General features: G+C 48.8%; 1 protein-coding gene across 1 annotated transcript in view; it reads left to right on the plus strand.

Moving 5' to 3' along the window:
* Window positions 1-27114, plus strand: part of MAF1 (MAF1 homolog, negative regulator of RNA polymerase III) — a 77429-nt gene that overhangs the window by 38338 nt on the left and 11977 nt on the right. Inside the window, exons 3-6 of the mRNA XM_073556553.1 lie at window positions 3-103; window positions 1584-1712; window positions 1858-2023; window positions 2142-2263. Of these exons, the coding sequence (XP_073412654.1) occupies window positions 21-103; window positions 1584-1712; window positions 1858-2023; window positions 2142-2263 (500 nt within the window). The 5' untranslated portion in view covers window positions 3-20. The remainder of the gene's footprint in view (window positions 1-2; window positions 104-1583; window positions 1713-1857; window positions 2024-2141; window positions 2264-27114) is intronic.

The following is a 27114-nucleotide window of genomic DNA, read 5'->3' on the forward strand; positions in this document are numbered from 1 at the left end:
AGGCTCCGCCTCTCGTGGGGATGAAGCTTCTGGAGAATTCTCACTTTGAAGCTGTCAATTCCCAACTGTGTGCCGAGACCGGAGACTCGCATGTGATTGGCAGGTGAATGATAAGCGCAGCCATGGAGGCTGGAGCCATGGTGCCCCAGCGGCCTCGTCTGGCTCCTCCCACCAGTGACCCGTGTGGCTCTGCCACCCCTCCGGCGGGCTCGTCTGGCTCCGCCTCCCTCCCCCTTGCTCCCTCCGGCGGCCTCATCTGGCTCTGCCCCGCTCCCTCCGGCGGCTTCGTCTGGCTCTGCCCCGCTCCCTCCGGCGGCTTCGTCTGGCTCTGCCCCGCTCCCTCCGGCGGCTTCGTCTGGCTCTGCCCCGCTCCCTCCGGCGGCTTCGTCTGGCTCTGCCCCGCTCCCTCCGGCGGACTCGTCTGGCTCCGCCTCCCTCCCCCTTGCTCCCTCCGGCGGCCTCATCTGGCTCTGCCCCTGCTCCCTCCGGCGGCTTCGTCTGGCTCTGCCCCTGCTCCCTCCGGCGGCCTCGTCTGGCTCTGCCCCTGCTCCCTCCGGCGGCCTCGTCTGGCTCTGCCCCTGCTCCCTCCGGCGGCCTCGTCTGGCTCTGCCCCTGCTCCCTCCGGCGGCCTCGTCTGGCTCTGCCCCTGCTCCCTCCGGCGGCCTCGTCTGGCTCTGCCCCTGCTCCCTCCGGCGGCCTCGTCTGGCTCTGCCCCTGCTCCCTCCGGCGGCCTCGTCTGGCTCTGCCTCTCACCGCTCCCTCCGGCGGCCTCGTCTGGCTCTGCCTCTCACCGCTCCCTCCGGCGGCCTCGTCTGGCTCTGCCTCTCACCGCTCCCTCCGGCGGCCTCGTCTGGCTCTGCCTCTCACCGCTCCCTCCGGCGGCCTCGTCTGGCTCTGCCTCTCACCGCTCCCTCCGGCGGCCTCGTCTGGCTCTGCCTCTCACCGCTCCCTCCGGCGGCCTCGTCTGGCTCTGCCTCTCACCGCTCCCTCCGGCGGCCTCGTCTGGCTCTGCCTCTCACCGCTCCCTCCGGCGGCCTCGTCTGGCTCTGCCTCTCACCGCTCCCTCCGGCGGCCTCGTCTGGCTCTGCCTCTCACCGCTCCCTCCGGCGGCCTCGTCTGGCTCTGCCTCTCACCGCTCCCTCCGGCGGCCTCGTCTGGCTCTGCCTCTCACCGCTCCCTCCGGCGGCCTCGTCTGGCTCTGCCTCTCACCGCTCCCTCCGGCGGCCTCGTCTGGCTCTGCCTCTCACCGCTCCCTCCGGCGGCCTCGTCTGGCTCTGCCTCTCACCGCTCCCTCCGGCGGCCTCGTCTGGCTCTGCCTCTCACCGCTCCCTCCGGGGGCCTCGTCTGGCTCTGCCTCTCACCGCTCCCTCCGGCGGCCTCGTCTGGCTATGTCTCTCACCGCTCCCTCCGGCGGCCTCGTCTGGCTCTGCCCCTGCTCCCTCCGGCGGCCTCGTCTGGCTATGTCTCTCACCGCTCCCTACGGCGACTTCTCTGGCTATGCCCCTCCCCGCTCCCTCTGGCGGCCTTGTCTCCCTCCCCCTGGCGGTCTCTTCGCGGTGACATCTTTCTCTTGTGTCTTGCAGGATTGAGAGCTACTCATGTAAGATGGCTGGGGACGACAAGCACTTGTTCAAGCAGTTTTGCCAGGATGGGCAGCCACACGTTCTGGAGGCCTTGTCTCCTCCGCAGACGGGCGGCGTCAGTCCCAGCAGGTACTTGTTTTGGAGGTGCTGATATTTCAGAACTTGGTACCCGCCATTCTTGGGTGGTCCGAGCTTCCTGTGTGGGGTCTAACAGGCTGGAGCCACATGCCACGGCTCCGGTGCACGGCTCATGTCTGATTCTTGTGCATTGCAGGCTGGGTAAGAGTCTCGGCGGAGATGAGGAGGGTCCGCTGAGCGACAAGTGCAGTAGGAAGACCCTGTTTTATCTGATCGCCACGCTGAATGAGTCTTTCCGCCCAGACTATGACTTCAGTGCAGCACGGAGCCATGAGTTTAGTCGGGAGCCTAGTCTGAACTGGGTAAGTATCTGATCACTTGGTGATTGGGGGCTGCCTTGTCCTCTGTGAGGGGCAGGCCCGGTGCCCCTTTTCCCTTATGCAGCATGCCTCACGTAGACTCCTGCTGTGTCGCCCTCAGGTGGTGAATGCTGTGAATAGCAGTCTGGTGTCTGCTCTAGGTGAAGACTTCACCTCCCTGAAGCCTGATCTGTGGGACGCTGTGGATGAGGAGATCTGCCTGTCGGAGTGTGACATCTACAGGTATGAGGCGCTGACACTGGCGCCGTCTGGGACGATGTGCGGGTTGTCTGATTGCCTGTGTGCTGCCTGCTCCAGTCTGTCCACCGCTGGGGTAAAGTGAGGTCAGCATCACCTTCCTGGTAGATCAGCTGTGTCGTACATGGACAACATTCTTGCCATCCCTGAACCTTTGTCAAGGCCTTCACAATAAAAATCCACATAACCATACAAAGCCATAGAGCTAAAGAGTAAGGAGCGAGGGACAAGCCCTCCTTCTACTCCGAATTATGTGGCGAGATGGATATACAGTGGCTTCTGAAAGTATTCAACCCCCTTGGCTTTCTACCTATCTTGTTACATTACAACCTCTTTGTAATCTGATTTGTGTGTGATTCATAAATGGTAAAGTGAGAAAATGCAGGCATGAACGAAATTTATGGGATCAAAGTCATATCTACTGCTCAAAGAAATAAAGGGAACACAAACAGCCTGCTGCTAATGGAATAATAGTGGTCCCTTTATTTTTTTGAGCAGTATATACAGTACAGACCAAAGTTTGGACACACCTTCTCGTTCAAAGAGTTTTCCTTCCTTTCATGACCATGTAATTGTAGATTCACTCTGAAGGCATCAAAACTGAATTACCACATGTGGAATTATATAATTAACAAAAAAGTGTGAAACAACTGAAAATATGTCTTATATTCTAGGTTCTTCAGAGTAGCCACCTTGTGCTTTGATTACTGCTTTGCACACTCTTGGCATTCTCTTGATGAGCTTCAAGAGGTAGTCACCGGAAATGGTCTTCCAACAGTTTTGATGGAGTTCCCAGAGAGGCTTAGCACTTGTTGGCCCTTTTGCCTTCACTCTGCGGTCCAGCTCACCCCAAACCATCTCGATTGGGTTCAGGTCTGGTGTCTGTGGAGGCCAGGTCATCTGGCGTAGCACCTCATCACTCTCCTTCTTGGTCAAATAGCCCTTACACAGCCTGGAGGTGGGTTTGGGGTCATTGTCCTGTTGAAAAATAAAAGATGGTCCAACTAAACACAAACCGGATGGAATAGCATGCCGCTGCAAGATGCTGTGGTAGCCATGCTGGTTCAGTATGCCTTCAATTTTGAATAAATCCCCAACAGTGTCACCAGCAAAGAACCCCCACACCATCACACCTCCTCCTCCATGCTTCACGGTGGGAACCAGGCATGTAGAGTCCATCCGTTCACCTTTTCTGCATCACACGAAGATACGGTGGTTGGAACCAAAGATCTCAAATGTGGACTCGTCAGATCAAAGCACAGATTTCCACTGGTCTAATGTTCATTCCTTGTGTTCTCTAGCCCAAACAAGTCTCTTCTGCTTGTTGCCTGTCCTTAGCAGTGGTTTCCTAGCAGCTATTTTACCATGAAGGCCTGCTGCACAAAGTCTCCTCTTAACAGTTGTTGTAGAGATGTGTCTGCTGCTAGAACTCTGTGTGGCATTGACCTGGTCTCTAATCTGAGCTGCTGTTAACCTGCGATTTCTGAGGCTGGTGACTCGGATGAACTTATCCTCCGCAGCAGAGGTGACTCTTGGTCTTTCTTTCCTGGGCCGGTCCTCATGTGAGCTAGTTTCATTGTGGCACTTGATGGTTTTTGCCAATGCACTTGGGGACACTTTCAAAGTTTTCCCAATTTTTCGGACTGACTGACCTTCATTTCTTAAAGTAATGATGGCCACTCGTTTTTCTTTACTCAGCTGCTTTTTTCTTGCCATAATACAAATTCTAACAGTCTATTCAGTAGGACTATCAGCTGTGTATCCACCAGACTTCTGCACAACACAACTGATGGTCCCAACCCCATTTATAAGGCAAGAAATCCCACTTACTAAACCTGACAGGGCACACCTGTGAAGTGAAGACCATTTCCGGTGACTACCTCTTGAAGCTCATCAAGAGAATGCCAAGAGTGTGCAAAGCAGTAATCAAAGCAAAAGGTGGCTACTCTGAAGAACCTAGAATATAAGACATATTTTCAGTTGTTTCACACTTTTTTGTTAATGATATAATTCCACATGTGGTAATTCATAGTTTTGATGCCTCCAGAGTGAATCTACACTTTTCATAGTCATGAAAATAAAGAAAACGCTTTGAGAAGGTGTGTCCAAACTTTTGGTCTGTACTGTATATTCACCCTTTTTGCTATGAAGCCCTATACATTTTCTGGTGCAAGCAATTCCCTTTGTAAGTCCTGTGAAGAAACCGGTTTATATCTTAATTACCCAGAGAACTATTTTTAGCTATCTACACTTACTAAGCCTGTAATAGTGACTTGTGAGCCGATAGTCCATAGAACACAGTGTGCGCCTATATTTGATGATTAGTGATGTTTGATGATAATAATAATAATAATTAATATTAGTGTTATGGATCCAGTTTGTTTTTGACAGCAGCGAGGGAAAAACTATGCAAACAGATTATTTAATCAAGTAAGTCTACTTGATCTCATCACCATTCTTCCCCTTATCTTGATGCTGGACTGAAGGACACTTGTTAAATCTAAAATAGGTTACATGCCTGTGTATAAAGAGACTCCGAGACAGAGAGACTGCGAGAGAGACAGCCAGAGATTCTGCCAAGACATACACATCCAAAGAACCACAGCGGGTCCCATTCCTGGCTTTCTCCAAACGTATCCATGGTTCAGCGATGGTCAATGGAGCAGATCTGTAGTCTTACAACTGGGTCCGAAAACCCCTAGGCTGTTTCCTTTAGAATGAAAGATCCGTGCCCCTCGTGATGGTGACATGATATTGACTGCTGTCCTGTCTCTGGTTCTTTGGCTGTGTATGTCTTGGCAGAATCTCTGGCTGTCTGTCTCACAGGCGCTCTGTCTCGGAGTCTCTTTATACAGAGGCATGTAATCCTGATGGTGCCATGATGGATTGGCTGCAGTCCTGTCTCTCGTCAGTTGGGGGTTTTGCAGAATGTCCGGCTGTGTCACTCTCTCCCAGTCTGTGTCTCTTTATACTTTATCATTTTAAAGAAAATTTTATTTTTTGATGGCGTTTTTTTTACCACCAGATGAGGGGCACCGCGATGGGTTCGAAGGTTGCACCAGCTTATGCTAATCTTTTTATGGGGGTCTTTGAGGGTATTTTTATAGATAATTGTTTGGTGAGATCAGCTAATTTTTTACAAAAGATTCATTGACCTTTTTTTATTTGGAATAATGCCAATAATCTAGATATTTTTACTTCTCACATTAATAACAATAATTGGGGTCTCTCCTTCTATTTATAATGTGCAGAATATTAATTTTTTGGATATTCCTATTTTTATAGCAGATAATGTTTTTTCCACCGAGACCTACTTTAAGGAAGCAGACAATGCAGATATATTCATTACAGAAGTGGACATTATATGAAATGGCTCCACAATATTCCTACTAATTCCTTAGAATGAATTGCACCTTGGAGAAAGATTCTAGAGACCGAGCGCACATCTTACAAGAGGGGTTCTCTGTCCAGAAATATCCGGACAGATTGATGAATAGGCTTCTAAATGTCATTGTCTGCCAATCAAAATTCTCTCTTAATGAATAAAAGAAATACAATTGAAACGGACGATAGATTTACACGGAATCTTGTTCCGAGATCGAATTCTCAACATGGAGACATTAGGGTGGCTTTGGAAAAGAATTGGCAGGTTTTATTCAGTGACCCTAGTTTAAATGTACTGCACCACCGCACGACCTGCTGTGTATCCTCACCCTCCCTGTAGACTGTGAGCCCTCGCAGGCAGGGTCCCCTCTCCTGTACTTGTGTGTCCCTTGTCTTACACATGTTTATTGTACTTGTCTAGATTTCACATGTAGAGCGCCATGGAATAAATGGCGCTGTATAGAAATGCATAATAATGTATACCCGGGAATCCAGGTATTGCGTTCCGGAGGGCACCTCCTGTAGGAATATTGTAGCTCCCAGCCGGCTAAAAGCAAAGACAAAACCGCATCTAAATTTGGGATTTTTAAGTGTGGATCCAATAATGGTTTATGCTGCCAATCAATCATGGCTCTACTGATTGTCAACAGTAACCAAAGAGAGATGTCCTATAAACAAGTCCTAAATTGCTGGAGCGATTGTGCTCCGTCTAATCGAGTGCAAATGTGGAAAGCAATGTATTGGCAGAAGTGTGCAGCCGCAGCAGATGAGGCTCAGCTCACATCGAGGAAGGGTTCTACTACATGGACTTCTGAACATGTTGTACAGAATAACAATGATAAAGAACCAAGGCTCCGTCCTATTGAGCATATCCCAGGAGGCACCAACAATAGTCCAAATGTGACCCGTACGGAGATGTGTGGGAGAGGTACACGGCGTACATCAAGGCCCGGAGATCACTGAGGGTCTCCACTAAGATGATTGACATCTATTCTCTCCAGTTACTCAAGTCATATTTATTTGTAGATTTTGGTAAATTATTAGCACTTTCTTCTGGAATATACTTATCATCATTTTGATCACAAATATATGTATATATTTCAAGTATAACACTTTTTTTTTTTACATTTTTTTTTTAATGAAGTTTTCTTTCTATTTGAATCCACTATTATAAACACACTAAAGTTTTAATCAACTTATTAATTATTTAATATTAGTGATTGGATATATTTACTACGTACTCTGATGTTTGTCAACTTTTATAAATAATTTGACTTTTTTTCTGGGGATATCTGAGCAGAGATTCAGGCAGGCTCTGTGTTTAGTGCGGGATGATCACCCGCTCTATGGTCCCGAGATTGGGGGTGTGCTCCGGTGCGGACAGTTTGTGATCGCCTGCTGTATGGTCCAGAGACTGGTTGTGTGCTCCGGTTCAGACAGTGTGATCACCTGCTATATGGTCCAGAGACTGGTTGTGTGCTCCGGTTTGGACAGTGTGTGATCGCCTGCTATATGGTCCCGAGATTGGGTGTGTGCTCCGGTGCGGACAGTTTGTGATCGCCTGCTATATGGTCCAGAGACTGGTTGTGTGCTCCGGTTCAGACAGTGTGATCACCTGCTATATGGTCCAGAGACTGGTTGTGTGCTCCGGTTCAGACAGTGTGATCGCCTGCTATATGGTCCAGAGACTGGTTGTGTGCTCCGGTTTGGACAGTGTGTGATCGCCTGCTATATGGTCCCGAGATTGGGTGTGTGCTCCGGTGCGGACAGTTTGTGATCGCCTGCTGTATGATCCCGAGACTGGTTGTGTGCTCCGGTTTGGACAGTGTGTGATCGCCTGCTATATGGTCCCGAGATTGGGTGTGTGCTCCGGTGCGGACAGCTTGTGATCGCCTGCTGTATGATCCCGAGACTGGTTGTGTGCTCCGGTTTGGACAGTGTGTGATCGCCTGCTATATGGTCCAGAGACTGGTTGTGTGCTCCGGTTCAGACAGTGTGATCGCCTGCTATATGGTCCAGAGACTGGTTGTGTGCTCCGGTTCGGACAGTGTGATCACCTGCTATATGGTCCAGAGACTGGTTGTGTGCTCCGGTTCGGACAGTGTGATCGCCTGCTATATGGTCCAGAGACTGGTTGTGTGCTCCGGTTCGGACAGTGTGATCGCCTGCTATATGGTCCAGAGACTGGTTGTGTGCTCCGGTTCGGACAGTGTGATCACCTGCTATATGGTCCAGAGACTGGTTGTGTGCTCCTGTTCGGACAGTGTGTGATCGACTGGTTGTGTGCTCCGGTTCGGACAGTGTGATCGCTTGCTATATGGTCCCGAGATTGGGTGTGTGCTCCGGTGCCGACAGTTTGTGATCACCTGCTATATGGTCCAGAGACTGGTTGTGTGCTCCGGTTCAGACAGTGTGATCGCCTGCTATATGGTCCAGAGACTGGTTGTGTGCTCCGGTTCAGACAGTGTGATCGCCTGCTATATGGTCCAGAGACTGGTTGTGTGCTCCGGTTCGGACAGTGTGTGATCGCCTGCTATATGGTCCAGAGACTGGTTGTGTGCTCCGGTTCGGACAGTGTGTGATCGCCTGCTATATGGTCCAGAGACTGGTTGTGTGCTCCGGTTCAGACAGTGTGATCACCTGCTATATGGTCCAGAGACTGGTTGTGTGCTCCGGTTCAGACAGTGTGTGATCGACTGCTATATGGTCCAGAGACTGGTTGTGTGCTCCGGTTCAGACAGTGTGATCGCCTGCTATATGGTCCAGAGACTGGTTGTGTGCTCCGGTTCAGACAGTGTGATCGCCTGCTATATGGTCCAGAGACTGGTTGTGTGCTCCGGTTCGGACAGTGTGATCACCTGCTATATGGTCCAGAGACTGGTTGTGTGCTCCTGTTCGGACAGTGTGTGATCGACTGGTTGTGTGCTCCGGTTCGGACAGTGTGATCGCTTGCTATATGGTCCCGAGATTGGGTGTGTGCTCCGGTGCCGACAGTTTGTGATCACCTGCTATATGGTCCAGAGACTGGTTGTGTGCTCCGGTTCAGACAGTGTGATCGCCTGCTATATGGTCCAGAGACTGGTTGTGTGCTCCGGTTCAGACAGTGTGATCGCCTGCTATATGGTCCAGAGACTGGTTGTGTGCTCCGGTTCGGACAGTGTGTGATCGCCTGCTATATGGTCCAGAGACTGGTTGTGTGCTCCGGTTCGGACAGTGTGTGATCGCCTGCTATATGGTCCAGAGACTGGTTGTGTGCTCCGGTTCAGACAGTGTGATCACCTGCTATATGGTCCAGAGACTGGTTGTGTGCTCCGGTTCAGACAGTGTGTGATCGACTGCTATATGGTCCAGAGACTGGTTGTGTGCTCCGGTTCAGACAGTGTGATCGCCTGCTATATGGTCCAGAGACTGGTTGTGTGCTCCGGTTCAGACAGTGTGATCGCCTGCTATATGGTCCAGAGACTGGTTGTGTGCTCCGGTTCGGACAGTGTGATCACCTGCTATATGGTCCAGAGACTGGTTGTGTGCTCCTGTTCGGACAGTGTGTGATCGACTGGTTGTGTGCTCCGGTTCGGACAGTGTGATCGCTTGCTATATGGTCCAGAGACTGGTTGTGTGCTCCGGTTCGGACAGTGTGATCACCTGCTATATGGTCCAGAGACTGGTTGTGTGCTCCGGTTCGGACAGTGTGTGATCGACTGGTTGTGTGCTCCGGTTCGGACAGTGTGATCGCCTGCTATATGGTCCAGAGACTGGTTGTGTGCTCCGGTTCGGACAGTGTGATCACCTGCTATATGGTCCAGAGACTGGTTGTGTGCTCCGGTGCGGACTGTGTGTGATCGACTGGTTGTGTGCTCCGGTTCGGACAGTGTGATCGCCTGCTATATGGTCCAGAGACTGGTTGTGTGCTCCGGTTCGGACAGTGTGTGATCGACTGGTTGTGTGCTCCGGTTCGGACAGTGTGATCGCCTGCTATATGGTCCAGAGACTGGTTGTGTGCTCCGGTTCGGACAGTGTGTGATCGACTGGTTGTGTGCTCCGGTTCAGACAGTGTGATCACCTGCTATATGGTCCAGAGACTGGTTGTGTCCTCCGGTTCAGACAGTGTGATCGCCTGCTATATGGTCCAGAGACTGGTTGTGTGCTCCGGTTCAGACAGTGTGATCGCCTGCTATATGGTCCAGAGACTGGTTGTGTGCTCCGGTTCAGACAGTGTGATCGCCTGCTATATGGTCCAGAGACTGGTTGTGTGCTCCGGTTCGGACAGTGTGTGATCGCCTGCTATATGGTCCAGAGACTGGTTGTGTGCTCCGGTTCGGACAGTGTGTGATCGCCTGCTATATGGTCCAGAGACTGGTTGTGTGCTCCGGTTCAGACAGTGTGATCGCCTGCTATATGGTCCAGAGACTGGTTGTGTGCTCCGGTTCAGACAGTGTGATCGCCTGCTATATGGTCCAGAGACTGGTTGTGTGCTCCGGTTCGGACAGTGTGTGATCGCCTGCTATATGGTCCAGAGACTGGTTGTGTGCTCCGGTTCAGACAGTGTGATCACCTGCTATATGGTCCAGAGACTGGTTGTGTGCTCCGGTTCAGACAGTGTGATCGCCTGCTATATGGTCCAGAGACTGGTTGTGTGCTCCGGTTCAGACAGTGTGATCACCTGCTATATGGTCCAGAGACTGGTTGTGTGCTCCGGTTCAGACAGTGTGATCGCCTGCTATATGGTCCAGAGACTGGTTGTGTGCTCCGGTTCAGACAGTGTGATCGCCTGCTATATGGTCCAGAGACTGGTTGTGTGCTCCGGTTCAGACAGTGTGATCGCCTGCTATATGGTCCAGAGACTGGTTGTGTGCTCCGGTTCGGACAGTGTGTGATCGCCTGCTATATGGTCCAGAGACTGGTTGTGTGCTCCGGTTCGGACAGTGTGTGATCGCCTGCTATATGGTCCAGAGACTGGTTGTGTGCTCCGGTTCGGACAGTGTGTGATCGCCTGCTATATGGTCCAGAGACTGGTTGTGTGCTCCGGTTCAGACAGTGTGATCGCCTGCTATATGGTCCAGAGACTGGTTGTGTGCTCCGGTTCGGACAGTGTGTGATCGCCTGCTATATGGTCCAGAGACTGGTTGTGTGCTCCGGTTCAGACAGTGTGATCACCTGCTATATGGTCCAGAGACTGGTTGTGTGCTCCGGTTCAGACAGTGTGATCGCCTGCTATATGGTCCAGAGACTGGTTGTGTGCTCCGGTTCGGACAGTGTGTGATCGACTGGTTGTGTGCTCCGGTTCGGACAGTGTGTGATCGCCTGCTATATGGTCCAAAGACTGGTTGTGTGCTCCGGTTCAGACAGTGTGATCGCCTGCTATATGGTCCAGAGACTGGTTGTGTGCTCCGGTTCAGACAGTGTGATCACCTGCTATATGGTCCAGAGACTGGTTGTGTGCTCCGGTTCAGACAGTGTGATCGCCTGCTATATGGTCCAGAGACTGGTTGTGTGCTCCGGTTCGGACAGTGTGTGATCGACTGGTTGTGTGCTCCGGTTCAGACAGTGTGATCACCTGCTATATGGTCCAGAGACTGGTTGTGTCCTCCGGTTCAGACAGTGTGATCGCCTGCTATATGGTCCAGAGACTGGTTGTGTGCTCCGGTTCAGACAGTGTGATCGCCTGCTATATGGTCCAGAGACTGGTTGTGTGCTCCGGTTCAGACAGTGTGATCGCCTGCTATATGGTCCAGAGACTGGTTGTGTGCTCCGGTTCGGACAGTGTGTGATCGCCTGCTATATGGTCCAGAGACTGGTTGTGTGCTCCGGTTCAGACAGTGTGATCGCCTGCTATATGGTCCAGAGACTGGTTGTGTGCTCCGGTTCAGACAGTGTGATCGCCTGCTATATGGTCCAGAGACTGGTTGTGTGCTCCGGTTCGGACAGTGTGTGATCGCCTGCTATATGGTCCAGAGACTGGTTGTGTGCTCCGGTTCAGACAGTGTGATCACCTGCTATATGGTCCAGAGACTGGTTGTGTGCTTCGGTTCAGACAGTGTGATCACCTGCTATATGGTCCAGAGACTGGTTGTGTGCTCCGGTTCAGACAGTGTGATCGCCTGCTATATGGTCCAGAGACTGGTTGTGTGCTCCGGTTCGGACAGTGTGTGATCGACTGGTTGTGTGCTCCGGTTCGGACAGTGTGTGATCGCCTGCTATATGGTCCAGAGACTGGTTGTGTGCTCCGGTTCAGACAGTGTGATCGCCTGCTATATGGTCCAGAGACTGGTTGTGTGCTCCGGTTCGGACAGTGTGTGATCGCCTGCTATATGGTCCAGAGACTGGTTGTGTGCTCCGGTTCGGACAGTGTGTGATCGCCTGCTATATGGTCCAGAGACTGGTTGTGTGCTCCGGTTCGGACAGTGTGTGATCGCCTGCTATATGGTCCAGAGACTGGTTGTGTGCTCCGGTTCAGACAGTGTGTGATCACCTGCTATATGGTCCAGAGACTGGTTGTGTGCTCCGGTTCAGACAGTGTGATCGCCTGCTATATGGTCCAGAGACTGGTTGTGTGCTCCGGTTCAGACAGTGTGATCGCCTGCTATATGGTCCAGAGACTGGTTGTGTGCTCCGGTTCGGACAGTGTGATCGCCTGCTATATGGTCCAGAGACTGGTTGTGTGCTCCGGTTCGGACAGTGTGTGATCGCCTGCTATATGGTCCAGAGACTGGTTGTGTGCTCCGGTTCGGACAGTGTGTGATCGCCTGCTATATGGTCCAGAGACTGGTTGTGTGCTCCGGTTCAGACAGTGTGATCACCTGCTATATGGTCCAGAGACTGGTTGTGTGCTCCGGTTCAGACAGTGTGTGATCGACTGCTATATGGTCCAGAGACTGGTTGTGTGCTCCGGTTCGGACAGTGTGTGATCGCCTGCTATATGGTCCAGAGACTGGTTGTGTGCTCCGGTTCAGACAGTGTGATCGCCTGCTATATGGTCCAGAGACTGGTTGTGTGCTCCGGTTCGGACAGTGTGTGATCGACTGCTATATGGTCCAGAGACTGGTTGTGTGCTCCGGTTCGGACAGTGTGTGATCGCCTGCTATATGGTCCAGAGACTGGTTGTGTGCTCCGGTTCGGACAGTGTGTGATCGACTGGTTGTGTGCTCCGGTTCGGACAGTGTGTGATCGCCTGCTATATGGTCCAGAGACTGGTTGTGTGCTCCGGTTCGGACAGTGTGATCGCCTGCTATATGGTCCAGAGACTGGTTGTGTGCTCCGGTTCGGACAGTGTGTGATCGACTGGTTGTGTGCTCCGGTTCGGACAGTGTGTGATCGCCTGCTCTATGGTCCCGAGATTGGGGGTGTGCTCTGGTTCAGACAGTGTGTGCCTTGTTGTACTTCTGGCTATCTGAGGTGGAGTATGCATGGCTCTTTAAGCTGCTACCAACTATACAAAGGTCTCCATCTTACACAAAATTGTGCAATGTGTCTACTGGGGGATACGGCCGTTGATCTCGATCCTGTTGAGTGGTGGGATTCTTTCTTTTTTCGGGTGCCGACTTGTGTATCTACAGCTAGCACCATGAGCTCTTATAATGACTATTATCTACTATACAGGAAAGATACAGGGGTTGGACAAAATAATGGAAACACTTAACGTTTTGGCATCATAGTCTTCGAACATGTTATACACAAGCAAACCGTGACATATGGTAATGTTTTGTAGTTGATTATTTGTGTCATGTGATATGTGTATGTAAATTAACGGTTTGTTTTGCAGAATTGTAAGAACATTGAGAACCTGATACCAATGGAAGACCTCTCGGATTTTCAGAGAGGCCAAATTGTTGGTGCTCGTATGGCAGGCGCTAGTGTAACAGAAAGTGACGGAATGCTTGGCGTGTCAAGAGGTGCTGGCTCCAAAGTAATGACTGCGTTTGAAAGAGAAGGAAAAACGTCCGCAGCAAAGCACAGGTCCGGCCGAAAGTCAAAGTTGACTGAGAGTCCGTCAGACTCTAAAGCGAACTGTGAGAGAGGATCGCAAGACCACGAATCCGAAAATCACTGCTGAGCTCAATGAACACCTACAGAACCCAGTTTCCACAAAAAATGTTCATCGGGAGCTGCACAAATCTGGATTCCACGGAAGAGCTGGAATTCGAAAACCACTGCTCTCAATGACAAATGTTTCCAAGCGTTTAGAGTGGTGTAGAAACCTCCTGAATTGGTCCCTCGAGCAGTGGAACATGTGATTTTCTCAGACGAATCATCCTTTACCCTATTTCCGGCCGAGTGTACGTTTGGAGACAGCCGAAAGAAGCATTCCATCCAGACTGCCTTCTCCCAACCGTAAAACATGGTGGAGGTTCTGTGATGATCTGGGGTGCTATTTCCTGGAAGAAGTAACAGCCGCGATTATTTCGGCATTTTGGGCGACCAAGTGCATCCTATGGTTCAAGCACTGTTCCCGGAGGGGAACGCCTCATTCAGGATAATGCACCAATTCATACAGCTAGAATCGTTAAAGCATGGCACAAGGAACATTGTAATGAAGTTGAGCATCTCGTCTGGCCCCCACAATCCCCAGACCTCAACATTATTGAGCATTTATGGTCGATTTTAGAGATTCAAGTTAGACGTCGATTTCCGTCTCCATCGTCGCTCAAAGACCTGGAGGGTGTTTTACCTGAAGAATGGGCTACAATTCCTTTGGAAACAATTCACACCTTGTATGAATCCAGACCTCGGAGAATTGAGGCTGTAATCGCCGCAAAAGGTGGACCTACTCCATATTAACCTAACTTTTGTTGATGTTTCCATTATTTTGTCCAACCCCTGTATATATCTTTGTACCGTGTTAGCCAGTAGATGGAAGAATATTCAGAATTGAGAGTCCTCAGTGGTTGATGCCTTTTAATGGCTAACTGAAAAGATGGTGACACATTGCAGCTTTCCAGACTCCTCAGGTCTCTTCATCAGGCATGTACCTATACAAAATCTGAAGAGTCACATATTCACAACACGGCACAGAAATAACCCAATAGATAAGACAAGTGACGTGAAGCAGAACTATCATTATGGGAGAGGGAGAAACATAAATATTGGACCAGTTCATAGATGAGGAGTCCGGATGTTTTATTGTCCTGTGATTGGGGTCTGGTTCTTTGTTGTGTGATGACCCCAGAAGGTCTTAGGAGCAAATTCCGTAATTGATGTAAAAAGACAAATCCATGTGACACATTCATTCCAGCATTGAGAGTGTCAAAGGTCGTCATGAGCTTGTACTCCCAGACTCTTCTTTCAATACCAGTAATTTCATGTCCATCATGCAATGACCAGGGATACAAAAATGTTTTGCCACAGGTAGATCCATTCTTTTTTCTCATTGGGTGGCGATGAGAATTCATCCTTGTTCTAAGCTTTTGCCCGGTCTCCCCCACATTCAGACCCCCAGTTGGACATTTAGTACAAAAAGTAACCCCATTAGATGTGATGAGAGTACCTGGGATCTTGTAGTCCTGATGTGAGTTGGGGATCTTTATCGTGTCTGTGGTCATTATAAATGGACAGGTGTTACATTTTTTCTGGTTGCAGGGAAAGGTTCCCGCAGCTGTTGGGGAGGACAGGGAGCTTCTGACAATGATGCTTCTTAGATTTGGGGGCTGCCTAAAACACAGCAGTGGGGGGTCTGGAAATATGGATTGTAATCGGGCATCTTTTTGTAGTAAAGGTTGTAATTTCCGTGCTGCTCCAGATTTGGGTTGTAGGTGACTACCAGAGGCACCCGGTTATTTTCTTTAGCCTTGTAATGTAGCAGGTGATTCCTTGACATTCTGGCTGCTCTTGTAATTTGGTTTTCAGTTGTTCTTGGGTGGTAGCCCTGATTCTAAAAGGTCTTTTTAGCATCTACTAGTATATTATATATTTATGCTTCTACAATGAATACAGGATTGTATGGTTGTAATTTTAGAATTTTGGATAACTAGAGGCGGAAGACCTGTGAAGACTCAGACGTCAAGGTTAGATTTCAGAAAGGCAGATTTTTAGGGATTCAGAAAGAGAATTGGAGGGATCCAATGGCTGGATATCCTTAAAGACAAAAATGTCCAGGAAGGATGGGAAATCTTGAAAAATGAAATTCTCAAAGCACAATTGTTAACAATTCCGAAAAGAGGGAAGAATAGGAAGCATTTAAGGAAACCAGGATGGATGAACACAGAACTTAAGCACATGCTAAAAAGGAAGAAAAAAATGTTTATAAAATGGAAAGAGGGAGGCATATCTAAAGAAGAATATAATGCTGTCTGCAGAACCTGCAGGGCACAAATCAGATTTGCTAAAGCTGAGAATGAATTGAGGCTTGCAAGAGATGTCAAAAGCAATAATAAAGGATTTTGGGGATATGTCAAAAGTAAAAGAAAAGTCAAAGATGCTATAGGAATTTTACAGGATGAAAATGATGAAATGGTAAGACAGGATGTTGAGAAGGCTGAACTTTTAAATTCCTATTTTGCATCTGTTTTCTCTCAGAAAGGAAATGTAATATCAACTGTTATTCACTGTCCTATTAAGGGAATAGAGGAATCCAGGATAACTATAAACAGAAAGATAGTGAGGAAACACTTAGCTAACCTAAATGAATTCAAGTCTCCAGGTCCAGATGAATTACACCCCAGAGTACTGAAGGAGATAGCAGAAGAAATTTTTGAACCCCTCTCCATAATCTTTGAAAATTCTTGGAGAACAGGAGAAGTGCCAGAAGACTGGAGAAGAGCAAATGTTGTTCCTATCTTCAAAAAGGGGAAGAAGGTGGACCCAGGCAACTATAGGCCGGTGAGTCTGACTTCTATACCAGGAAAGATCTTTGAACAAATTATTAAACAACATGTATGTCAGTACCTGGATAAGAATGAAGTGATTAAACAGAGTCAGCATGTGTTTGTAACTAATAAGTCATGTCAGACTAACTTAATTTCCTTCTATGACGGAATCACTGATTGGGTGGATCAGGGAAATGCTGTAGATATAGTATATCTTGACTTCAGCAAAGCATTTGACAAAGTCTCTCATACAATCCTTATTGAAAAAATGACTAAGTATGGAATGGACAAGGCAACTGTTAGGTGGATTCATAACTGGCTTAGTGATCGGACCCAAAGAGTGGTCGTAAGTGGCTGCACATCCAGTTGGAAGAATGTCTCAAGTGGGGTACCACAGGGCTCTGTCCTGGGCCCTGTATTGTTCAACATCTTTATCAACGATTTAGATGAAGGAATTGAGGGTAAACTGATTAAATTTGCTGATGACACAAAGCTGGAGGGATAGCTAATACTAGAGAAGAGAGCGAGAGGATTCAAAAAGATTTAAATAAACTGGAGCAGTGGGCAGCAACTAACAGAATGGTTTTTAACAGGGAAAAATGCAAAGTACTACACCTGGGCAACAAAAATGAAAAAAGCATATATAGAATGGGAGGAATAGGGCTAAGCAACAGCACATGTGAAAAAGACTTGGGTATACTAATAGATCACAGACTGAATATGAGTCAACAGTGTGATGCAGCAGCAAAAAAGGCAAATGCAATTCTAGGATATATTAACAGAAGCATACAGTCTAGATCACGTGAAGTCATTATTTCCCTCTACTCCTCTTTGGTCAGACCTCATCTGGAATATTGTGTCCAGTTTTGGGCACCACATTTTAAAAAAGACATCAACAAACTGGAGCAAGTTCAGAAAAGAGCGACCAGAATGGTGACTGGTCTGCAAACCCTGTCTTATGAGGAAAGGTTGCAGGATTTGGAAATGTTTAGTTTGCAAAAGAGAAGACTGAGAGGAGACTTAATAGCTGTCTACAAATATCTAAAGGGCTGTCACATTGTAGAAGGATCAACTTTATTCTCATTTGCACAAGGAAAGACTAGAAGCAATGGGATGAAACTGAATGGGAGGAGACACAGATTAGATATTAGAAAAAACTTTTTGACAGAGTAGTCAATGAGTGGAACAGGCTGCCACGAGAAGTGGTGAGTTCTCCTTCAATGGAAGTCTTCAAACAGAGGCTGGACAGACATCTGACTGGGATGATTTAGCGAATCCTGCTTTGAGCAGGGGGTTGGACCAGATGGCCCAGGAGGTCCCTTCCAACTCTACGGTTCTATGATTCTAAATGTTTTATTTTTGGTGCAATCCTTCTTGACCCCAATGCCTGGTTTTTTTATTATATTTATAATATATATTGTTACACACCACAAAAGAACACTCGTTTCTCTCTTAATATATATTTTTTATTTGTAGTATTTCCTAATTGTTTTTATCACATCTCGTTTTGATTTCATATGAGTCCATAAGGTTGGAGGCGCATCTGCCGATGACACAGAAAAGAACTTCTCAAGAGTGGATTCACTCATCTGTAGGTTCTCGTCCCCTATGGATAATTATTTTTTTCTCTCAGCAATATTTCTTTATTCTCTCGCAGTCGACAACAATTTCAGTCTCTAGGTGATGTCTCTAAATTTTGGCCGGGTAATAATATGCACCATGTTCAGCGGAGTAAAATATGGAGTCGGAGTTAATATGTATGACATGGAATGTGAGGGGAATAAAAACTCCTCGAAAACAGATCAAGGTCTTCTCACAGGTCAGACATTATTGCCCTCACATTGTGGCCTTGGTGGAGGCGCACCTGACTAGAGATACAGCTCGGTGCGTGCAGAAGCCCTGGGTACAATGGTCTGTCCATACATTCCACACCAGCTACTCGAGAGGGGTCTCTCTGTTGGTACATGGGGACATCAGATGGGAAGCGAGGGAGACTCGGAGGGATCCCGAGGGTCGTTTTATTTTTGTCCATGCAGTGATAAATACCAGGAAATATGTTGTCTTATGTATTTATAACCCCCCTCCAGCTCGTATATCCATCCTGCAGAAGGCAATGAGTTTTGCCCTTAATTACCCAGACGCAGATGTTTGTATGGGCGACTTTAATATGGTCATGAACAACCACCTGGATAAATTGAGGTTGGATGATGGAGCGACTGGGGGGCCCTCTCCAACGACTACAACCCCGTTGTCGTCATTTATGGGGGGTGGCGGGTGGGTGGATTTGTGGAGGGTGCGTCACCCTGAGTTAAGGGAATACACTTGCCACTCATCCACTAAACGCTCTCTGTCACGCATAGACTATATATTTGGTTCTGGCGGTTTGGCAATGTGGGTGGCTGATAACGAGCATGGAAGTAGGGGGATCTCAGACCATAGTCCAGTTATCCTTAAACTCAAATTTGGGTATGTGAACAATGGGATAGCCTGGAAGTGGAATCCTGACAAAGCGATTGATCAGTTGAATTGCTTCATCGCATCCCATCTGGAACCCCAAGATATTAACTTATTTTGGGATGCCCTTAAGGCATACCTGAGGGGCTATTTGTCCTCCACGATTTCTTATATTAAGCGGGTGACCGCAAGGAAGGATGGCGAGGTGGAGCAGCGACTGAAAGATGCAGAGGCTACATATATATCTGACCAAACTAGCGGGAACAGGAGTGAGTGGCTGGCTGCCCAGAGGTTATTTTCTCAGCACGTGGACACTAAATCTAAGTGTAAATTATTCTTTACTCGTCAATCCTATTTCGAATTGGGGAACCAGACGGGCAAATTCCTGGCTTATCTGGTGCGCCAACATAACACCTCTAATACGATATTACAGATTCGCAGGTCGGACGGCACACTGGTGTCTTCGACCGAGGAGATTCTTGGCTGCTTTCAGGATTACTACAGGTCACTATATAAATGTAAAAGTGACTTTGATGCTTTGGAGTGTTTAGACTATCTGTCAGATATATCATTCCCCACATTAGATTCGGAACAGCGAGCCCTTATGGACGCTGCGTTCACCGCAGAGGAGCTAGATAAGGCTATGACAGATATGGCCTCTGGGAAGGAACCTGGACCTGATGGGCTCCCTATTGAACTATATAGGAAGTATCGGGATATAGTGACGCCACTTTTGGTGAAGGTATTTTGGGGAATATGGGAAGGGAATTCTATGCCTGAGTCCTATTATAGTGCTTCAGAAGGAGGGGAAGGACCCTTTAGAATGTGGATCCTATCGTCCCATTTCATTAGTGAATGTGGACTATAACATTTTCACCAAGATTCTAGCTACCAGGCTGAATTCCATTATATTGAATCTCATACATCCAGATCAAACGGGCTTTATGCCTGGTGTGGTGTAGTTACCACTGTGTCGGCTAGGGGGCGCTGTGTGGGTGTCCCAGGACGGGTGTACAGGCACATTCAGTGTGGTAACAGGAGCAGGGTCCTAAATGACCATTGTGGGTCTCAAGGTGGGTGGCCTTGGGATGCAGGCTCCAGGGTGTATTGATCAGCAGAGGTACTGCTGATCTTTCTGTTACACTGTGTCAGGGAAGCCTGTGTGTCTATACAACCTTTGGTGATGTCATAGCCATGTGATCCCCTGTGGGTGTGGTTACAGGGCTATGTAATGGAGGTGTTTGGCACATGTGAGAGTGTGGAGGGAGTCTGTCAGAGTGTGGACAGACTTCCCTGTGTCCAGGTGGGACACTACAGAGAGTGGCCTGTGTGCTAAGGAAGGAGAAGCCTTCCTGGGTCTGCGGCTGCAGATAGAGCGCTGCTCGGGACATTGCCCTGGCCTATGTATTAGTTGTATATGGGGAGGACTACACCTCCCAGCATGTGCTGAGACTCTCGGTCCGAGTCTGAAGCCACGGACGTTTATGTTCTTTTTTGCCTAAGCTAGAGGCGATGTTGGTGATATGCTGAGTTATGGTTTATGGAGCAAATAAACCTCATGAACTTTGGGAAGAACCTGTCTCATGATTGTCTCCCGCTGCACCTGAGCGAGTCACATCCCTACAATTGGTGGAGAATGCGGGCAGCGACTCCCAGAAGCACGTGTGGCAGTGCTGGCGATTCTGAGCCAGGAGAGCAGACGGTCTGACAACCGTGAGTAATACTGACCGAGGGCAGAGAAAGTGACTGTATTAAAATTTGTGGGATACCTCTGAGGAGAAGAGGCGTCCAGGAACCTGTGTGGCCGACACAGGTGACAGACAGGAGTCTGTGGTGCACTGGGGTCAGTGAGAAACTGTGTTCCTGGAGGGGTCAGTGAGCAAGGTCCTGGAGGGTCAGTGTTGGGAGGAGCCCTGAAGCACGTGCTATGACCTTGGACCTGGTGAGGCGTGTGTTGGGCAGTCTCAGGCCGAGACGGATGTCCTGAAGAGCACCCGCTGAGCCCCTGGACCTGGTGAGACCGGTGTGTTGGGAAACCCTGGGAGGAGGGCTGCTCCCTGAATAGCACCCGGTGTGCCCTGTGTGGTGGACGGTCTCAGGTGGAGACGGTACGTCCTGAACAGCACACGGACAGGACATGAGAGACTGTGCATGTGTTTCTGTTTTTTTTTTTTTTTTTCTTTTCCTCTGCAAAACCTGAAGGTGCTTGCTGTGGCTCTGTGGGGTCACGAAGGTCTCGCAGCACAAGGACCTGGTGTTTTCTTTAAGGGATCTGCCCTGGGAGCATTGGTAGCAGACGCTGTCTGTCTACACCATCCTGCTGCAGCTGTATTGCATGTGACTAAGCGGATACAGTAGTTGTGGCTTTACACAACTATTAAGGGTGAGTACCCTGTATTATTGCTGCGTAACCCATTATACCTGCACTGGTAAGGCCCTATGGGCGCACTTTTGTGGCTTTTTTATCTTTGAGGGTGACAAGCGGCTGCCAGTAACCCGGCGGGGTTACGAAGGTGACAAGCGGCTTCCGGTGGATCGGCGGGTCCACGAAGATGGCGCAGCAGGAGCTGCAGTGACACCAGCCGCTGTGTATGTGTGTGAACAGCAGCCGGAGGTGCCGGTGATCAGTGACAGCAGGAGCTGTGGTGGTGCCAGCAAAGACTTGTGTGGTATCGTTAAAAGACAAACTGTACTGTGTGAACTGTGGCCTAAGAGGTTCTGCAGGACGGACATGGGGAAATCCCAAAAGGGGGCGGTGACCCAAATTGGAGTGGTAACCCAAAAAGGGGTGGAAACCCAAAAGGGGGCGGTGACCCAAATTGGAGTGGTAACCCAAAAAGGGGTGGAGTCCCAAAAGGGGGCGGTGACCCAAATTGGAGTGGTAACCCAAAAAGGGGTGGAGTTCCAAAAGGGGGCGGTGACCAAAATTGGGGTGGCAACCCAAAGCGGGGTGGTGGTCCAGAAAGGGGCCAAGTGTGAAGAAGTGACAGCACTGGGTGACTCAGTAGGTATGTCTGGAGTACCGCAGTGTATGTGCAGGTCTTTTTCAGAATGTGGAATATCCTTTCCGGGGAGTAATGATGGGCCACAGATGTGTACAGTGATGCTGCACCGGGAAGGAGCCTTTGGTCGGCTGGACTCAGAGAGTCAGGTGACTGACAGGAACTCCTCTCGTTTTCTCTCTGTCCGAGAAAAACGTCAGGGTTCGCTGTAAACACGGGGTCACGGTGAACTACGCAGTAGACACAGTAGTGTTTGAGGGGACCAAAGGTGGTGAGTGCCAAGGTAGAGGGATACCACGGGACTTAGTCTATGCCTGGGAGAGGGGCCGGGACTTTCTTTTGTTTGATGACGTTTGGTCTGACGATGGAGATGCTTCGACTGTGGGACAAGCAGACACTGAGACAGTGACGGCTCCTGACATGGACAGGTCAGGTAGAACTGACCAGAGGAAGAAGTACATCTGCCCAACTGACGGACCTGACGTCTCGTGATAAGACAGATGGTGGGCTGGGAGATGAGACTACTGGACTAGACACATTGGTGCTGGACGGTAACTGGAGGGTTCACTCGACTGGTGTGACTGACCCAGTGGTACCCTTTAATTATATCATCAAAGAGGTAGTGGTGAGACACGTGCTGGCCAAAAGAGAACAAGATCATGAGATACAGCTGATAAAGGAGGCTGTAACAGAACATGTCGAACGGGAAAGAGTCCTAAGGCAAGCAGCTGAGCACAGAGTGGATGAGCTGGAGAAGGAAGTCTCGGAGCTCAGAGGTCACCTGTCAGCATGTAAAACCATGAACAAGACCCTGTTGGAAGATATGGAGGTGCTCAGAGAGGCCCAAGAGAAGCATCAACAGGAGATTCTCAGGAGAGAGGATCAGCGTCGCTACCTGGCAGAGGAGCGAGATAAAGTTCTGCAAGAACTCAGTGGAGTAGTAAAAGGTCTTCTGCAGAAGAAGTGGATGGGTGAAGACGTACAGCGGCCGTGCCCGACTGATAGCAAGGCAGAACTGCCAAAGCCCATCTTGGAAAAGGGTCCTGAAGACTGTAAATCTCAGGAAGATGGTGAGCCAAGAGCTGCACAAGACAGTCACCCGGTCTTGGCAGATACCTTGAGGGAAGTGTCCGTGGGGAACCCAGAGCCATCTGTCCAGGATGAGAGCAAGTCCATGACCTTCAAGTGCGTGATGGAGGTACCCGAAGACGTGCGAGAAGCGTGTGCCAGCGAAGGTGTGCATGAGACCTTTAAAAAGGCAGTAAAGGCCTATAGTGTGAGCTGGGCACCAGAAACAGACCAGTTGGTGATACTGGCAGAAACGGAAGACACAGAGAGAAGGGTGGCTGTCCTGAAGGAGATGCACCTACAATGTCTCCGCACGAAACAGATGCTCGTGGAGCGTAATAGGAAAGCCGCTCGACGTCTGGAGCTTGCAAGGGAAGCACAAAGTCGGCTGGGCTTTGTGGAAGACATAATTCCGGTACCCAGAAATCTGGTGGGGAAAGTCATTGGCAGACTTGGAAAGGTGATGCAGGAGATGGTGAATCGGTCCTGTGTGAAGAGAGTGAGGATCCCACCTGCTGGTGAAATCCAAGCCGTTATTGAAGATGACATGGTTCCTGTCATTGTGGTTGGTTCGGTGGAAAGCATTGGGAACCTCCGCATGCTCCTGGAATATCGGGTAGCGTACCTGAAGGAGATTGAGCAGCTAAGACAGGATCGACTGCAGATGAATGAGCAGATAGAGAACGTCAGGTGGCGTCCACCTCCAACCCAAGGTGTAAGGACCCGAAGGGATCCTCCAAGCAATGAAAGGACAGGTAGTCGAAGGCAAGAACGTCGAGAGTCCGCAAGTGGCCGTTCTAATCGTAGTAACATAGGCACGAGACCCGGTGGTGGACATAGTGACAGAGGGTCAGACTCAGACCAGCCAGTTGGCCCAGCTGGACGTGGGACTCGTGACAGTGTGAACTGGGAGAGCCGGCCGGTGAGAGAAAGGTCGGGTGACGGAGCGCACTGCAAACAGGTGGAGACTAAAGAGTGTCTGATCACACTGACGGACAGTCAGCTAAGAGTGAGCCATTGTTTTCTGTGTTCTATTTTGCTGTGGACGGAGACGCGTGTGCTTTGTATCGTGCCCATTATCACAATCATCGTCTATGTTCTACATTCTTTCTATCCTGATGTTTAAACGAATTTTAAAAAAAATATTTTTCTTTGTGGTTTCTTCCTGATTTTTCTTATTCCTACAAAAGCTGTAATAAAGATAGTTAGAAATGTTCCATTTGTAAGTAAGTCTGTATGATGATGGACTTTTCATATACATGAAGGTTGACATGTCATGTGATGCTATTGGCTCCATGTTTTTAATTTGGGACTTAGGCTCATGTTTGACAGCTCTTAGGTATAGTACTCCGAAACGCATGGAATAAAGCCACTTTTACATCTCAATATCCATTTGGACTTCTATCTTTCAAGCAGCGCGGAGTAATTCCACCTTTTTATCCCATTTTTTTTTTTTTTTTTTTTTTTTCTCTTTATACAGAGACATGTAGCCTATTGTTAGACTTACCCAGTGTCCTTCAGTCCACCCTCACAGATAAGGAGTAGAATGGTGACAACCAAGCTGAACCAAGCTGCCTTGTTTGATTATGTAATCTATTTACATAGATTTTTCCACTAAAGCGCCCGTTACACACTGCGATATCGCTAGCAATATCGCTGTAAAGTCACCGAAGACTGGAGAAGAGCAAATGTTGTTCCTATCTTCAAAAAGGGGAAGAAGGTGGACCCAGGCAACTATAGGCCGGTGAGTCTGACTTCTATACCAGGAAAGATCTTTGAACAAATTATTAAACAACATGTATGTCAATATCTGGATAAGAATGAAGTGATTAAACAGAGTCAGCATGGGTTTGTAACTAATAAGTCATGTCAGACTAACTTAATTTCCTTCTATGACGGTATCACTGATTGGGTAGATCAAGGAAAGCATTTGACAAAGTCTCTCATACAATCCTTATTGAAAAAATGACTAAGTATGGAATGGACAAGGCAACTGTTAGGTGGATTCATAGCTGGCTTAGTGATCGGACCCAAAGAGTGGTCGTAAATGGCTGCACATCCAGTTGGAAGAATGTCTCAAGTGGGGTACCACAGGGCTCTGTCCTGGGCCCTGTATTGTTCAACATCTTTATCAACGATTTAGATGAAGGAATTGAGGGTAAACTGATTAAATTTGCTGATGACACAAACCTAGGAGGGATAGCTAATACTAGAGAAGAGAGAGGATTCAAAAAGATATAAATAAACTGGAGAAGTGGGCAGCAACTAACAGAATGGTTTTTAACAGGGAAAAATGCAAAGTACTACATCTGGGAAATAAAAATGAAAAAAGCATATACAGAATGGGAGGAATAGGGCTAAGTGACAGCACATGTGAAAAAGACTTGGGTATACTAATAGATCACAGACTGAATATGAGTCAACAGTGTGATGCAGCAGCAAAAAAGGCAAATGCAATTCTAGGATGTATTAACAGAAGCATACAGTCTAGATCACGTGAAGTCATTATTTCCCTCTACTCCTCTTTGGTCAGACCTCATCTGGAATATTGTGTCCAGTTTTGGGCACCACATTTTAAAAAAGACATCAACAAACTGGAGCAAGTTCAGAAAAGAGCGACCAGAATGGTGACCGGTCTGCAAACCCTGTCTTATGAGGAAAGGTTGCAGGATTTGGGAATGTTTAGCTGCAAAAGAGAAGACTGAGAGGAGACTTAATAGCTGTCTACAAATATCTAAAGGGCTGTCACATTGTAGAAGGATCAACTTTATTCTCATTTGCACAAGGAAAGACTAGAAGCAATGGGATGAAACTGAATGGGAGGAGACACAGATTAGATATTAGAAAACTTTTTGACAGAGTGATCAATGAGTGGAACAGGCGGCCACGAGAAGTGGTGAGTTCTCCTTCAATGGAAGTCTTCAAACAGAGACTGGACAGACATCTGACTGGGATGATTTAGCGAATCCTGCTTTGAGCAGGGTGTTGGACCAGATGGCCCAGGAGGTCCCTTCCAACTCTACGATTCTATGATTCTATTTTGTGACGTTATAGCGATATCGCTATGTCTGATACTTACCTCCGACCGGCTCCCCCGCTGCTCATAGTTGGTCGCGCGAAAAGGTGGATGGATCATTTCTTCTCGGCCACTTCCTGCTGCGCTTCCTGTGGCGCCGATGAGCGAGGCATGGACGCAGGCGGGAGGACGTCGGGATTGCCACGTCTGACAGGTAAGTAGCGACTCCCGACCCCAGCGATGTCGCTGGTGAGATCTGCCTGTGTGGCAGCTCACTAGCGACCACTTAGCGATGCACCAGCGATCCATATCGTTGTTGGGATCGCTGGTGCATCACTATGTGTAACTGTACCCTAAGGCCGGAGTCACACTAAAGCGAGAGACAGCCGAGTCTCGCAGGTTAAAACCAAGCTCTGGCACCAGGACTACGGAGCGGAGCGTGCAGCTCCATGTATTGCTGTGCGGCTGCACGCTCCGCTCCGGAGTGCTGGCACCAGAGCTTGGTTTTAACCTGCAAGACTCGGCCGTATTACGCTGTGTGTGAATCCGGTCTAAGGTTTTAAAACTCAACAAACTATGTGGGCTAGACCAGTGGTCCCCAAGCTTTTTTGCACCAGGGACCGGCTTGAACCAAGACCATTCTTCCATGGCCCGGCAGGGCGGGGATGGAGGTGTGACAGGGGCGGGGCTTTGGTCATAAGGGGGCGGGGCTATGGACGTGGTTGTAGTTTAGCAGTGCATACTTATCATTTAATTATAACATTTTTAATGTGACTCAACTCACCATAGGTTTTGAATGAGTGGGAGCACCTGGCTTGTTTCTCTGTTTCAGTGGGAGCACTGGGCTACTTCTACTGATGACCGTCACTGCTAATGATGATTGGAACCTACAAGGAAATGGAGCATTGAGCACTTAGGAAAAATTGTACTGGAGTACTGTACATGCTGATTATTTTCTAATCATCAGAAAATGTATGTGTGGTCCCCCCGTCCTGTCCAGATCTGTGTGGCTCCCCCTGTTGTATACATGGCTCCCCTGTCCCATCCTGTATACATGGCTCCGCTCCCATCCTCCCATCCATGCATGGCTCTGCTCCCACTCTTCTATTCTGT

This window comes from Dendrobates tinctorius, unplaced genomic scaffold, assembly GCF_039654945.1.
Source record: "Dendrobates tinctorius isolate UK_male_01 unplaced genomic scaffold, ASM3965494v1 ptg000235l, whole genome shotgun sequence".
Taxonomy (NCBI): Eukaryota; Metazoa; Chordata; class Amphibia; order Anura; family Dendrobatidae; genus Dendrobates; species Dendrobates tinctorius.